The sequence below is a fragment of the Podarcis vaucheri genome (assembly GCF_965113315.1).
Source record: "Podarcis vaucheri genome assembly, chromosome: 1".
NCBI lineage: Eukaryota > Metazoa > Chordata > Lepidosauria > Squamata > Lacertidae > Podarcis > Podarcis vaucheri.
Genome location: NC_138759.1, coordinates 128673547 through 128690316, shown reverse-complemented (window position 1 = coordinate 128690316; position 16770 = coordinate 128673547). Strand labels below are relative to the sequence as shown.

The window sequence follows — 16770 nt, the reverse complement described above, 5'->3', positions numbered from 1 at the left end:
TAAAAACTCTGGAGGTTACTGAGTAGCTAGAATTAGCTTGTATTGCAACATGTCTTCTCCCTGTATGTTGTTACGTTCTTGGTAACTACCTATACAGAGAATTCTTTTAATGCCTGCCTTTTATACCTTTCAAATATATAAATAGTATTAACAGTTATATATTACAATGTCTGTGCAAGAAACATAAAATAGCTTTCCAAGTGATATCGCATGAGGTCTTTGTTAAGAGTTACAAAGCACATGTCAAAAGGAAGCCTACCAATGGGTTTAAGAGTCCAAATAGCAACCCAGACACAGAAGAAAGTCAAAATATCATATATATATATATATATATATATATATATATATATATATATATATATGAAGGAACAGCAACACTGCTGGTGTCACTACCAAACCACGACTTCAAAAACCTGTTGGAAACTATAGTAAATTGCAGCTTTAATGCTTGTACTATTGAAGAGTCAGTCAGCATTAGTTCTGCTTTATGTAATGGAATTGCTATGCTAGGTCACTGGGAAAAGGTTTCAGTTTATGACAAGTTAAGTGACTACACGGAAATTGCTTGGTTTACTCTTACTGCAGCAAGTTCAGAAAATGTGTTCCCACCAAGTCTGCCATGCACCTCATGAAGCCCATACCTTGGAAGAGTGTTTGCTGAAAGTGTTTAGTCTCGTTGAGATAATGAGCTTTAAGACTCTAGATGTAGGGAATAAAGGAGATACAGAAGGAAATTCAGCACCAGAGAACCATCAGACCCTATGACTGATTTAAGAACCAGCCAGACTTGCCCAGAGTGATTGATGTGATATAGTCGTACGATTTCATTTGTGAAAGCTTTGTTGAAAAGCAATTTGAGCATATATAATGAGTAAATTTCCAAACATTAATATCAGACAAACACTAGAGGAGCAAAGGAACAAGAACTACAGCTGCACAAGCCCCACTGAAATTGACAGAAGTTGCACAGCAACAGTGTAGATGGTTTGCGCCTCCAAAACACATAACACCACTATAAAATGTGGCTCAATGTAAAATTCCACACATTAAATCTCATAAAAGCAACTTTTCATGAAGACTGCTTTAGTAGACAAAGTCTACTGTGCACTGATTCCCCCCCCCCCCACTAAAAAGTCCATGAAAATCCACCTGGTTGCTACAGAAATGATAAAGAACAAAACATGCTCTGTGACTTCAAATGTGCATCATATACTAAAGTTTTTTTAAAGTTACTACTTGGTTTGGGATTTCATTTGTTAAGGTGCCCTGATTTTGTCCCCCATTTTCTCTCTCCCTCTCCTTCACTTTATTTTTTTTTGGCAGTGCTGCTCTAGGTTTTTTAAATGCATACCTCAAAAATTCCCCATCAAGCTGCCAAAGTGGAAGCCATAATAAGAATTTAAAAAATATATAACAGGGATAAACATAGAAAATAAATAGGTATTTCAAAATAGTAACCACACCCTGAGAGCAGGCAGCAGTTTATCTAAAAGCCAAAGCAACTCATTGTGAAGTGGTTTCTTTAATACATAAACAAGACTCATATTTTAACGAGCTCATTTCACAGTCTATACTTTCAGATTGTTATGTCCCATGCAAATTTCATATATGTGGGGATATATATATATATATATATATATATATATATATATATATATATGCCGGTATCATTTCCTTCATTGATTTCATAGGTCTATTTCTTCCTGTAACTTGCTAGAAGATGCTTTCATAAGTGCAAGGTTAACGCTGATGTAATCATACGTGAATTACAATTAACATTGTCTCAGTCAAACATAAAAGTGTAACACTCAAGTGCCTTTTACAAGGGAATGTCTGATTGGGCTATGCAAAATAATAGTTCGGTTTGCACATACTCTATGCGCACTGGGGGGGGGGACCCAACATTATGCGCACTTTAAAAAAAAACTTTTTAAAAAGAAGAAGCCAAAAAATAAAATAAAAAATTGGATCAATGTATTGCTTTTCCTGTGATGTTTTCACATTATCTCTGGTCAGTTTCTGAAGCAGTTGCCTTGTTTTTTTCAGGATTCTCTTCTTCGGTTTCCACTTTGTACATTTCCTCAGAGCCCTCCTCACTGTCATTCTCCTCTGACTCAGTCAGTAGCTCCTCGTCTTTGTATTCTGCCACATCTACCACGGTGCCCATGTGCTCTTTTAGTTTCCCATGATGCTTCACGTGGTAACGCTGGTTCTGGAAGAATTTGATGATGGTGTGTTTAGGCAGATCCAACTGAGCCGATAAAGTGTGGATGGCCTCCTGATCCGGATAGAGGCCAACATCATGAATGAAACTTTGAAGGATGCCCAAAGCCTCTAAAGAAATTTTAGTGCGAGATCTTGTTTTTTTGGTACACGTGTCCTCTGTAGGTGGAGGTGGGGCCTCTTCTCTCGGAGGTGAGTTTTCCTTTGCTGGTTGGGATTGCTGTCTATGAAGCACCTGGAAAATGAAAAAAGGATACCTGTTTAAAGTAAGTCTGCCATGACACCAAATGTAATAGAATTAATACGTTACTAATTATGATTATTACATTTATTCAAATATATAAAATACAAAGCAGCTTGTCAATAATTTAAAACCAAAGACATAGAAAAAATATAACACTACCCAAAATCTGTGCTTCAGCTTTTCTTTTCTTTTTATTCTCAAGCAATCTCTTCTGTATAATGCAAGTTTGCAACATGTTGCATGAAGATTCTATAGCAGTACCTGTGTAGCAATACTGTACTAAAAACTGTTCAAAAATAGTTCAAAACTATTTCCTAAAAAAAACACTAAAAAGAGAAATACATTTTTGGATGATGGGGTGAAATTTTTATTAGGAACGTGTAATTTATTACCAACTTAAAAGATGGCATATCTAAAGTTCCTAAAATCCCTTTATTTGAAGAACCTACCAGTAGTTATTTCACTAAAATATTTGTTCTTTATTTCTGCATCTCTGCATGAGACTGAAGTGACATACTTAGAGTGTGTTTAATCAACTTCTATGCAAACATTGCAAATAGTTCCAAATAATGGTTTACTAAAGCTTCCACAATTCTCTTTAAACTTAAACTCACAGAGCAAATTAGATGAGGATTTTAGATCTGAGAAGACCAGAACTGTTAAAGAGGAGAAACATGGAACCATTTGTAAGGCAGAGTACACATGCGTGTGCATGAACCACGAGAAAATATGGGTAGATGAAGTGAAAGTCTTATCCTCAATTACAAGCCTTGGAAGATTCAAGAAATATATTTCTTCTCCTGTTATGATGGAAGGTGGCATACGTCCTAAGCAATAAAAAGCTTGTGGGGCCTAGAAAATGTAATGAGTTGAAATAAATGTTACTGGCACTCTTGCTGCATAACTTTTCAATGATGACACGGATGTGTGGCCCAAAGCAGCATGCTGCCATCGAAGTGAGAAGTCCAGCCATTCAATTCCCTAACTTCATTAAGCAGCTACACGGTAGGTCCTGAATTGCTCATCTTGAAGGCCAATGTTTGCTCTGGTGATCTCCGTGCCTTAAACAAACATACTCTAGACCTTCTGCAGAAAGGAACGCTGCAATTATTTGCTATAAATAAATTGGCTCAGGAAAAACAGCAACACAATGAAAGAGCAACGAGTCAAAATGAGAAATATCAACTTCTTTCTCTTATCAAAAGGAGCATTGTTCCAGGCCTCCACAAGATGATTCTTTCCAATATTTCTTTTGTTTTTGCTTTGCTTTAAGACTAGTTTCTCAGCTTAATCTAAATGCTTGTACATTTAGCCCTAGGGGTACTGCAACACAGCAAGTGAGAGGAGCAGTATGAACCCCACTCCCACCAACCCAACAGAGAGCAGCACCCAGTGTAAATTACTGTATTTTTTGCTCTATAAGACTCACTTTTTCCATTCTAAAAAGTAAGGGGAAATGTGTGTGCGTCTTATGGAGTGAATGCAGGCTGCGCAGCTATCACAGAAGCCAGAACAGCAAGAGGGATTGCTGCTTTCACTGCACAGCTATCCCTCTTGCTGTTCTGGCTTCTGAGATTCAGAATATTTTTTTCCTTGTTTTCCTCCTCCAAAAACTAGGTGCGTCTTGTGGTCTGGTGTGTCTTATAGAGCGAAAAATACGGGAGGTCTGGAGTCTATTTGCATGAGGAGGAGGAGCTGGCATTGGTTCTCTACCGTGTCAGTTTAGTAACCCCATGGCTGACTATATGTACTAGAGGGGAAAGAATGCAATCATACAGTGGTTCCCTATCAACAGAGTTGCAGCTCCTCTGCAGGTGGCAATAGGCCAGCGGTGTAGCGTGAGTTGTCAGCACCCGGGGCAACGCAAGTAATTTGCGCTCCCTAACCCGGGGCAAGGCAAGTAATTTGCGCCCCCCCCTAACCCCTAACCTGCGAGTTGCCGCTGGCGTTGCCGCCCAAACGACACCGCTTGCCCGGAGGAGGAGGGGGGCAGAGAGGCGAGGAAAATGCAACGGCCCAGCAGCTGCAGCAGCACCGGCGGAGGCGGGGCTGTGAGGAGGGGCTGCCTGGTGCGTCCTCCGCGGCGAGCGCTGAGAGCCGCTGCCTACCGGGCGCCTTCAGCCCGGACGCGCGCACAGCTCGTCGGTTCCGCGAGACATGCGGCTCCGCTACAGCCTGCGCCCGAGGCTCTTCGGCGACTCCGGAGGCAGCGAGCGCGCCCCCCCCCCCAGATGTCGCGCCCGGTGCGGCCTGCCCCCCTGGCACCCCCCACACTACGCCACTGCAATAGGCAAAGCTCTACTGATATCTGTCTTGTGTGTTCTCTTGAGTGATAGCTCCATTGGCTTATGTACTCACAGCCAGATAAATCTCTGGTGTTGCATTTAACAGGAGGGGAAATTTCATGTGAGAAACCATCCTGAAAGCACGGGCACTTTAAAAAGGTGCATGTACAAAGCTTCTTGAAGCAGCATTTGTCAGAGGGGTTGAAAGAATTACAGCAACCACTGTACATCACAGAAGAGAAGAAAGGCTATCTGTTTAATTTCAGTTAAGTGGAACTAAGAAAACCAGAATCAAGCCAACCTGACAAATATTAAATACCTGGGATCTGTAAAACAATACACCTAAGACGTTAAAATGTTTAATTTGAGATGAAATTGGTTTCAAAACGACATACAGTGCTACCTCGGGTTACATACGCTTCAGGTTACATACGCTTCAGGTTACAGACTCTGCTAACCCAGAAATATTACCTCAGGTTAAGAACTTTGCTTCAGGATGAGACCAGAAATCGTGCTCCGGCGGCACAGCGGCAGCAGGAGGCCCCATTAGCTAAAGTGGTGCTTCAGGTTAAGAACAGTTTCAGGTTAAGAACGGACCTCCAGAACGAATTAAGTACTTAACCCGAGGTACCACTGTGCTGGTTTGTTGAAGAGGTGTTCATTCTGCTTTTATGTGGCACCATATTCAGTGTTGCAACTAGAGGGTATAAAACATTTTAAACAGGAAAATGCACCCAGTTCTTTGTTAACTTTATCTGAAGAACAGGTGGCCAATTGGTACAGGCCCTAATCCAACTGCATATAAGAAGATTACACCCACGTCAGACAAGTACTCCAGTCTCCATAAACCATGAGCCTCAGAACTAGGCAATCTTCTCATGCTCACCAGCTTCTATTAAGACAAAGATCCTTGGGATGTCCAAGTCAGGGTACTGTGGCTTAATGTCAGTTAACAAATAAGCCATATCTCATGCAGTTTGTAGAAGCAACATCTTAACTGAAAATGGCAGCGTTCTGGGAAGAGTCTCTTGTCATAAACATTGTTCCTAAGAAATAAGTCAAATGTCTTAACTTCCAAGTAACTGTGCTCAGGATCATAGCACAAATTTGACTTGGAGTGGTTCAGTTCTCTGCTTTCACTCCTCCCTTCACTTCGCCATTAGCACAAGCAAGTCTTCACTTCAATTTTGGCCATCTGGAACTGACTTCCTATTGCTTCCCCAAATCAGTTCCCATCTCCTTGCAAATCAGAACTGAAACATGTTTTGTTCTCTAGCCACAGGTCTCAAATGTTTCTGCTTTCTCTAATGCATATTCACTTTAATGTTGAAAAGGGATCTACATTTGTATAAGAAAGCTAAGGCACAAGACTGTTTTGTTTTTTTGAGGGGGGGACTACTTTTCCTAGGTATTACATTTTCACTTTTCTGAGGTATTAGTCTATTCAGATAGAAAACATACAGATATCTAATATGATGAAAGTTGACTTTGAAAAGATAAGTGACTCCTATTAAATCACACAACATTGCAATATGTTTTGAAGGCCACAATGAAATCCAGCTGGGAACCATGTGTAAAAAATAATAGTACACGCCTGCAGGGAAGGAAGTATGATATGGAATGATTAAGTTTAGGAAAATATATAATGTAGTATATCATTAAGGGAATGATCTGTATTACTTGTAATAAGCTACGGCAGAGGTTTCAAACTGTATTCCAGAGAACTCTGGAGTTGCTAGAAAACTGATCAAAGCCTCCTCAGTCAAAATATCAGTTAATAGTGGACCAGCGTCTCTGAACATCCATGTTCCTTCCACTATTGATTTTCCACTGCTTGCAGTAGCCAAGCGAGAGTTTTTGGTGTAAGGCTGGTATTTTTATTTTTGTTTTAATTATACTGTCCAAGTGTCTTTAAAAGCTGCTTGATATGAGGAACAGTGAAACCTTTTCTCATCACTCTTTGATGGTAAAAGCCTCTGCTACATTTCTGCATTAAAAGATATGGATGGATGAAGATAAGTTGAAGACCACTGAGCTTTCAAAAAAAAGGCCTCATAGAACTATAAGCAAATAATTATATAAGGAATAGTGGGAAATGCTGCAGGAACTGGAAACTCCATGAAGATCAATTAAAAGGGTTTAAGCCACACTAGGTGAAGAAGAACCAATTGGTGGCTCCCCACCCCCAGTGGATTTGGCCCTGGGTGCTATATTCAGCTATTCACAGAGTGACAGCCAACATTAGCAACACTCAGCGTAAACTCATAGAAATCAATAGGCTTAAATTACTGAAATCCAGAAATTTCTAGAACCAGGCTCCATTTCCACAGGTGGGAGCAGACCCATCCCAGAGGAGCACACATTTGCAACTCCATCATTCTCACAGAGCAAGCAGGTCTTGTGAGTGAGTACATCACAGCTTCCCTTTAAGCTGGTAGACAGGGTATGGTAACTATTTGGAGAACTTTGTTGCTTCCATCCAGTTCTGAATGTCTTGCAGGATTCCTGAACTCCTGAATCATGACTCCTGAATGTTTTGTCTGCCTCAGTAAAGTCCTGTTTTTTACTAACATGTAAGAGCCCGTGTGTGTGTGTGTGTGTGTGAGAGAGAGAGAGAGAGAGAGAGAGAGAGAGAGAGAGAGAGTTGGGCGTGAAACAGGATATAGGGAAAGAGTCTCATGTGAAGTTGCCCCCATGATTTAACAATTCATGGAATTCTTGTAATGAGTTTGAACCAGGGATGGCCCGAGATGTTTGACTCTGCCACTGTACGTAAAATGGCCCAGTTGCTCTGGGAGGCCTTTACAGTGGTACTTCGGGTTAAGTACTTAATTCGTTCTGGAGGTCCGTTCTTAACCTGAAACTGTTCTTAACCTGAAGCACCACTTTCGCTAATGGGGCCTCCTGCTGCCGCCGTGCCGCCGGAGCATGATTTCTGTTCTCATCCTGAAGCAAAGTTCTTAACCCAAGGTACTATTTCTGGGTTAGCGGAGTCTGTAACCTGAAGCGTATGTAACCTGAAGCATATGTAACCCGAGGTACCACTGTACAAAGGAAAACAAAATAACAGAAACAACGGTAAATAAAATAATGTGCGGAGGAAAGAATTATCTGGTAGGAGAGACAGATGTGGCTACAGTGAACTAGGACAGCTTCACAGAGTTTGTAAGCTGATTCCAAATGCATGTGAAATTCATGACAAGCCAAACTTGCTTCCATTTTTTGACTACTGAAATGTACAATACTAGTAACTTTGCTTACAGCGGAAAATATTCAGCCTAAAGCTGTCACTGGTTTAAAAGCTCTGAGTTTCTTTAAAAAGCACTGGACAAAATGACATCTCCCAATGTCAAATACCCATCAACTGCTCATATATTCACTACTTTTCAATGTCTCATTCAGGTGTCTCAGATGTAGAGTGTATTAAATCTCTAGAACCTCATTTTAAATCCTGCACTTTGAAAGTGTATGTTTATGCTGAAGGGTGCACTGTGTATTTACATTTTTGAAACAGATGTTTGCAGATGCAATAAACGTACCCATAGAGAACAGTATCATACCATTCTGCAGCCTCCAATTTATATAGAGAAGAGCACAACAATAACAACAAAGCTTGGGTAAATAAACGGCACCTTTCAACACAATCTTAGTCTGGGCGTCCTGTTGGCAAGAGTGTTAATTAGATAGAATTTTCTGCCAAGAACCTTTACTAGCTGCTAGGAATGTCTACATGAGAAACTGTAGCAGAAGTTACAATTTGCACCTGTGCTTGTTTTTCCTTTCAAAGCAGTGGTTAAGACTTTATTTTATTTTGCTGTGAAAGGTATTTGTGTCCTTTAGCTAAACAGGGCAGCACTACATTACAAAGCTCCAACAAAAGTATTTTCTTTGAGTTTGTTTGGAGCCGTGATTTAGCACCTTGATGCAATAAAACTCCATTAAATACTGTGATTTAGTTCCATCACTTTTCTTGGACTGCAGAGTATCCTAAGGTTACAAGCTGAGGAAAATTCAAACTGTTATTAAAAAAAACAACAACACACATACACACCCCAAAAAAAACTGTCTATGAAGTGATGACAAATTACAGACTACAGGTGTTAGATTACATTTTGACTTCAGGCAGGTTTAATATACCTTGGCTTCCTTTTACAATTGCTCACAGCATGTACAGTTATGGACAGGGGAGTTAAAAAAAAATAGTACTCAATAAATGAAGACCATGTCAAAAGAAATCAATATGAGCGTGCAAAATGGTAGGAAGTCTGACATGGATATATATATGTTCACTTTCATCTAGCTTCCTTTAATATTGTAACCAAAATGCTACTGGCATTTTTCATGTATTGCCTTTTTTAAAAGGGTTTAATAATTGCTTCATGAAGTAAACACTGGTATCACAGATAATTGAACTACCAAGGTGTGATATACATTGAACTTAATTTCATCAAGGCTGAAATATCTCTTTTGAGTCTTTTTTTTAAAAAAAAATGACATTTATCTGAAAATGTTCCTATTTTTCTTTGGATTTTAGCAAGGAACAGTATTAAATGTATCTGCATGACTTTTAGGCACTAAATTGATTTTTCTAAGGGCACTAGCTAAATGACCATAATAAATGAATTAAAAAGCATTGCAAAGAATGGGAGGCTGAAGGAGAAAGGTCTTACTTAGCTCACTGGCAGAGCACATCCTTTGCATGGAGATGGTTCCAAGTCCCCAGCATTTCCAATTCAATGGCCACGTAGCAGATAATGATAGACAGGTTGAGATTTCGGAGAGCCACTGTCAGTCAAATCATGTAACTTGCTGGAATTCCTGTCCACTCAGTGTTAGACAGGTGCTATCTCTGTTGTCCTCTTTCAAAAAACCTCTTGAGATCTGTTCCAATGTATTTATATCATACACACACACACACACACACACACACATTGAAATATGTATTGAAAAGGGTAACAGAGTAGACAACACCGGTCCAATGAATACATGGTTTGACTTGGTATAAGGCGGCTTCATATGTCCAGAAAGAAAATAAAAGGGAATCAGTTAAGATACTACCACAGGAAACTACTGATTTTCGATTCCAGTATATTCAGACTAAACGTGACTAATTTCTGCCATTTTCTAATGAAGGTATCACTTTCATAACTTCATTTTTCAAATGCATAAACAAAACACATGATGAGCAAAGACTATCTTCAGTTTATCTGCTTGATTGATTTCATTACGCAACATTAAATTGTCTGGAAGATCAAAGTTCTGCCTTGTCTCTATCTATCTGCCTCGTTGTTGCAATTAAGCAGTATGCTGAAGAACATAAGAAGAGCCTGCTGAATCCAGCCAATGTTCTCACAGTAGGCAACCTACTTGAAAACAGGATCTGAACCCAAGAGCACCCTGCTTTCCTGTGGCTTCCGGCAACAGGCATTCGGAAGCATTTCTGCCTCCAGAGAGGGAGAAAAATGTTTCCCTATCCCTTTCTCCATGCCATGTCTAATTTTATAAACTTCTATCGCGTCACCTCTTACTTGCCCTTTTCTCTCGTCCCAAGCACTGCAACCTTTCTTCACAGGGTGTCGCTCCATTCCCTTGATCATGTTGGTGGCCCTTTTCTGAACCTTGTGTTTTCCTCCCATCATTTTTGTAAAACTATAGAACATTCTTTTAAAATAAATAAATGTCAAAATTGTGCAGCGGGTCCTGGTCATGGGCTCCCCCCAAGCTGCTCAATACACTTCCGGGTATACCGTATTTTTTGCTCTATAAGACTCACTTTTTCCCTCCTAAAAAGTAAGGGGAAATGTGTCTGCGCCTTATGAAGCGAATGCAGGCTGCGCAGCTATCCCAGAAGCCAGAACAGCAAGAAGGATTGCTGCTTTCACTGCGCAGCGATCCCTCTTGCTGTTCTGGCTTCTGAGATTCAGAATATATTTTTTTCGTGTTTTCCTCCTCCAAAAACTAGGTGCGTCTTGTGGTCTGGTGCGTCTTATAGAGCGAAAAATACGGTATAGCATTTTAATGCTCCATGGCCAGGCTTGCTGGTAAAATCACCCTATATTCTCAGCCGACACGTACATTGCAGTCTAAATGCTAGGAATATGCCATTTCTTTGCAGCAGATGAGTGAGCTGATCTCCTCAACAGCTGAGTAACAACTATGCATTTGTTCCTCAATAAAGTGGAAGGCCATGACTCGAGCACATGTTCTCTTCGCTTGTGTTTATATAAGCTGAGTTCTGAGTTATGGTTCTGAGTAATTTCGCTATGACTTGTTCTTTATAAGAAGAAATGATGCTTAGAAAAAGAGCACTAATATTTCATTAACACTATTCCAGATTATATAGACGGTACGATGGCACCATCTTCATGCACGACTTGCTGCACTATTTCACATAAACCTAGAACAGGAACCAGAAAAAGGATACAAAGAGGCTCAGATGTTTATAGGAATCCCTGTTAAACCATGGTGTTAATCCTCAAATGTGGTTTGAACAAGCAAAGGGATTGGCATAGATCTTGGGTGGCTTACAGGTGTCAAGCATAATGAATGTGTTGCATCTAACATCCATCCAAAAAAATCTGTTCTCTGAACAAGCCCTAAGAAAAAAACGGGTGTTCCTCATGTATCGCAAAAACATATTCGTCCAAGTTAGAAGTTTCCTAGGTGAGTGAGCAATAAATGAGGCTGGCCTAGTTGTTGAATCACTCAGTCTCATAAAGAAACCCACTTTGGAACTAGTACTGGTGATTGAAATCTCTCTCTCTCTCTCTCTCTCTCTCTCTCTCTCTCTCTCTCTCTCATACACACACACACACACGTACGTTTGGGGGAAGGGGGTTAGGGAAGGAAGGGAAGGAGAAGACTGATTGTAGATTTATTTCTTACAAATTTCCCCATGCAGCCTCCCTATCCCAAGTGAGCAGATGGTTTAATGTTAGTCAGGGTCAGGAATTGCCCTTGTGGCTTCCTGCCTGCCTGCCTTTGTAGATTATCTAGATCATATTAAGATATGCAGCCCCCAAAATTAGAGAAGCTAAGTAGAGTACTTAAAACACTAGGCAGCCACAGACTTTGTTTCTTGGGCATGCTGAACTCATAACTTATGAATAGTTAGATCTGAACTAAACATAAAAATACTGGCTCTTGGACAACATATTTATGTTATCAAGCACTTCTTTGTCTACATGCAGCCACTTTCTGCCTCCTGTACTTAATCATTTCCCCATTCCTTCTCCTTTTCTGGGCCAAATGAGCCACTACACAAAATGCACATGAATCAACCACCATCCTTTCAATGTAGTTATTTGCCTGCCTCGTTTCTATTGATGCCAACAATTTGACAGAAAATAAGAACATACACATATTCACACAGACTTTACCTTGAGAGTCTCCCTATTTTGTATCTAAAATTCTGCTTGCGATGCTACCATGGATCAAATTAGGTTGCTTGCCTGCTTTGTCTTACTCCCTTGAATGATGTTGACTCTGCCTAGTCGCCTTGCCTGCCCAGTAGTCCTGTTTCAGCTCCCCTTTCCAGCATAAATCCTCTCCAGTTTTAGGTCATTTGTGGCTTTTCCCATCTACCTTTTTAGCAAGTCTCAATACCTGACACATAACAGCAGGCACTGAAAAAGGCTATAGGTGTGCAATATTTTCAAAGCTTGTGAAATTACTGTTCTATATGTATTTCATGACTATGAATCAAAGCACTAAACTCTACTCTCTCACATCTCAGCAAAGTATTAAATTCCCTGCTGATTCTTCTAGGTCTAAACTAAGGAAAGTATTTTACTAAAGGAAATCTCCGAGGTCAACTAGCAATTAACTGAAAGGTTCTGATTGAATATACTATTGACTGCTCTCACATCAGGCAGCTTCCTGTTTATTATACCTTATGGGCTGACTAGGTGCCAAGACATTAAGCTGTCAATAATGTATTAATAGTGAACTATCCCCCTCCCCCCATTTGCCCAACAAATCCTCACATATTAAGGCCCATGATGAAATGACGAAAATCCTCACAATTAATGTAAATTAGTTCTTTGGGTTATTAAAACGTGGAAAAAATAATGAACAATGCGAAACACTTCAGAAATTGAAATACACAGACCAAATGACCTGATTAGGACTATTTCCTAAAATCTTTGTATAATTTACATAAAGCATAAATTTACTTTAGATATCTGTCCTAATTTAGTATGCAGATTAATAATTCACCTTGCTCAACATACGATGTATGGTATTGTGATTGTTTTCCTTTAAAATATGTTGTAGATTTCCAAAAATATTCACCACCTTTGATAACTTATTCAGAATACACCTAAACTGAACATACTGAACATTGTGTGCAATATACCCAACATACCACATAAAATGTCATAACTGCTGGTATATGAATGCTGCCAGCAGTCCTCAAGATCACAAATCATTGCACATGGACATTTTTAATTCACAAACAAGTAGGTTTCACTTATAATAATTTCTGTCAACCTGACAGTTTCCCTTCTGGTGTATTGGATGCACGAAGAGCAATCATATGTTTAAGATGTTCATAGGGAATTTGAACTCATAATAGTTTTTTCCCCAAAGCAGAGAACAACAGGTTGTGCAAACACTTCTTATGTCATAACTGTGTGTTTAGTGAGTTGATGCGTCAGTTAGTAAACTAGTGCTGCCACATAAATTGCCACTGTCCTGTGCTGCAGATTCTTCACTGAAGAGACATGCTTGGATCCTGATTGCCATCAAACTGTTCCTGGCTCCACCACTTTAGTTCAAACCAGCTTTTTGAACAGTTAGGGGAGGCTGAGATTTTTTTAATGACAAGTGAGATGAAGCTACATAGATAGCGCCACTTCAAGTTAACCTGAATAACTCTGCCATACTTGCTACACCTGCTTCCATTTCTACCACTACAATGAAAATTCTCTTTAAATTCAGGCTATCAATATACCCATGAATAAATTAATAAACCTCCCTTTCTGTGTTAGCTCTTTTAGTGTGACAAAGGTTTGTTTAAGTCAAACACTTGCATACATCATCATCATCATCATCATCATCTAAATTTGTATACCACCCTTTATCCAAAGATCACAGGGTTGTTCACAACATAAAAATACAAAATGAGAAGATAAAATACATAATAAAACAAAAACAAGCCAATAACCCCCTTCCACAAACACATTTAAATGGCCATAGAATGTTAATCAGCCCAAGGCCTGGTTACAGAGAATTGTTTTCATTTGTCGCCTAAAGATATGTAACTAAGGTGAGCTTCCGTGAGAAGACACAAGTGGGAAGCCATCACAGAAAAGGCCTGTTCTTGTGTTGCCACCTTGGCATCTCATGGAGGAGGCACACACAGATGGGCCTCAGATGATGACTGCAGAGTTTGGGTCAGTGCATGTGGGGAGAGGCGGTCCTTGAGGTATCACAGTCCTGAACCATTTGGAGCTTTATTGGTCAAAAGCAGCACTTTGAATTGGGTCCGGAAACTAACGGACAGCTAGTGCAGTCAGGCCAGAAAATCACCCAAAGCCATCAGTAGACCCTTTGAATCAAATAGCCTCCAAGGGCGGACCATTCCAATAGGTTCTCCGCCTCTGCAGTGGGGGAAAAGGCGTTGAAAGCCTAAATCTCAGCAGGAAGTGATCTGACCGTGACAAGGAACGGATGTCAATATCCCTCACTTTCAGATCACCCTCCTCCAGCCCAGTAGAGAAAACAAGGTCCAGAGTGTGGCCTGCCACTTGAATTGGGCTGGTGACATGTTGGGACAGCCCCATGGTCATCACAGCAGCCATAAAGTCCTGAGCCACCCTAGAGCAAGTCGCCTCGGCATGGATGCTGAAGTCCCTCAAAACCAGCAGGCTAGGAGTCCTCAATTCTGCCTCCAAGACCAGCTGTCAGCTCAGGCAGGGAGACTGCTGGGCAGCAAGGCAGGCGGTAAACCAGGAGAATCCCTAATCTGTCCCGTTTGCCCAGCGCCAGGAGCATACTCTTTATCACTTTCACAAATAAAAAGTTTGTCTGATTTTTCATTTCCCCTACCAACATCAAGCAGACACTAAGTTAAATTTAATTAACAATTTACAACAAACAGTGAGAAATTATTTAGAGAGGACTTCAAGTCCTTAGCATTCAAGTGTCTAAAAAAAGTATTATATAAAGAAAACTTTTAATGAATTGAATAGAGAAAAGCACTTTAATTAAATGCTGTCAAAGAGGATTGTATTAATGACTGCACACAGAGGAATTTAAAGCAAGCCAAGTATATTTAGCAAATAGGAACTGGGCTTTAGAAGGCTGTAACTATTTATGCTTCCAGAACTGCAATGCATCTAGATCACGGTGCCAAGTGAAACCAGTTATGTTATTAGATATGATTTTATTTATTGAGGACTATTAAAATTTCAAATGTGACAGGGAAAACATTTTTCACTTTCAAAATGGAACAAAATTATTTCCGCTTGTAGGAGGGAAAATAAATAATAAATAGTAATAATTACTTAGCACTTAACTGCTGGTGGGCTGTCTATACACATATCTGAAAGGCGATGTGGAAATTTCTCCATGTCTCTTTGTAGTGCAATGCAATCCAATGCATTTCTTCTCAGAAGTACACCCCACTGAGTTCAGTGTGACTTATGCCCAATGTGTACAGGACTGTATCATTATAAAAAGGTAAAGGGACCCCTGACCATTAGGTCCTGTCGTGACCGACTCTGGGGTTGTGGCGCTCATCTCACTTTATTGGCCGAGGGAGCTGGCGTACAGCTTCCGGGTCATGTGGCCTGCATGACTAAGCCGCTTCTGGCGAACCAGAGCAGCGCATGGAAACAGCGTTTACCTTCCCGCAGAAGTGGTACCTATTTATCTACTTGTACTTTGACATGCTTTCGAACTGCTAGGTTGGCAGGAGCAGGGACTGAGCAACAGGAGCTCACCCCGTCGCAGGGATTAGAACCGCCGATCTTCTGATTGGGAAGTCCTAGGCTCTGTGGTTTAACCCACAGCACCACCCGCGTCCCAATAATGCGTCAGCATTATAGAGCAATCCTAAAGTCATAAGAAGGTTTCATCTGGTATGTCCACTGAAAGTTCAGCAGCTGTGGATGGTTTCTGCCACTGAAGGGGTGGATCACCTTCTCAGGGATCTAAGCCCCCTTGTTTCCCCAATACACTCCCAAAAAGACTCTTTCAGCTGAGGTTGGCATAGTCATTTCCCTCCACAGGAACATAGGAAGCTGCCTTACACTGGTTGGAACACTGGTATTGTCTTCACTGACTGGCAAGCTGCTCTCCATGGTGCAGGTAGGGAACTCTCCCAGCTCTACCTGGACGGGAACACCTGATGACACACTCTACTATGGATATTATTTGTGCGCAGTCGGATACAGGGAGAAGCGATTCTTGAGATATGTTGGCCATAGGCCCTTTAGGGTTTTTTACATTGAAACTAGCACTTTGAACTGGGCCTAGAACTGACAGTAATAAACTTCCACAAATATAAATAAGCCTTTCCAACATGCTTATCAGATTATTAATAACCGAGCAGTTACTATACTTCAGTCAACCCATTCTGCTAACAAGGAACACAGATTCTATATAGAATAGATTCAACATGTTTTATGTTTTTAGATATGCTGTAAGCTGCCCAGAGTGGCTGGGGAAATCCAGCCAGATGGGCGGGGAATAAATAATAAAATCATCATCATCATCATCATCATCATCATCATCATACAGTGTCTTTCAACCAAATGGTTGATCTGGCCCAGAAAACTTACTACTTTGTTCCTTCCACTGTGCTCAATACTTTCTGCCCTCATCCCAGAAACTGTGTCTAACAGATGTATACTCCTTTTTGTTGTAAGAGCAGATCCATGCAACTCAAAGACAGCAGCTCAATCTGTATTTTTGCATTGTGCTAAGGAGCATAACAAAAATCATGCACAATTTTTGGGTGTTGGTTTTCTGACTTACTGATCTTGTTTCTATCATATGGAAGATTCTGCTCAA

General features: G+C 40.5%; 2 protein-coding genes across 3 annotated transcripts in view; both read right to left on the bottom strand.

The window, feature by feature from the left end:
• Window positions 1–16770, bottom strand: part of FTCDNL1 (formiminotransferase cyclodeaminase N-terminal like) — a 415186-nt gene that overhangs the window by 101314 nt on the left and 297102 nt on the right. The window lies entirely within an intron of this gene.
• SATB2 (SATB homeobox 2) overlaps window positions 823–16770 on the bottom strand; it is a 122133-nt gene continuing 106185 nt past the window's right edge. For both annotated transcript variants that reach the window (XM_082238746.1, XM_082238747.1), the window contains one exon: window positions 823–2458. In XM_082238746.1, coding sequence (XP_082094872.1) covers window positions 2003–2458 — 456 coding nt within the window. In that variant the 3' untranslated portion in view covers window positions 823–2002. The remainder of the gene's footprint in view (window positions 2459–16770) is intronic.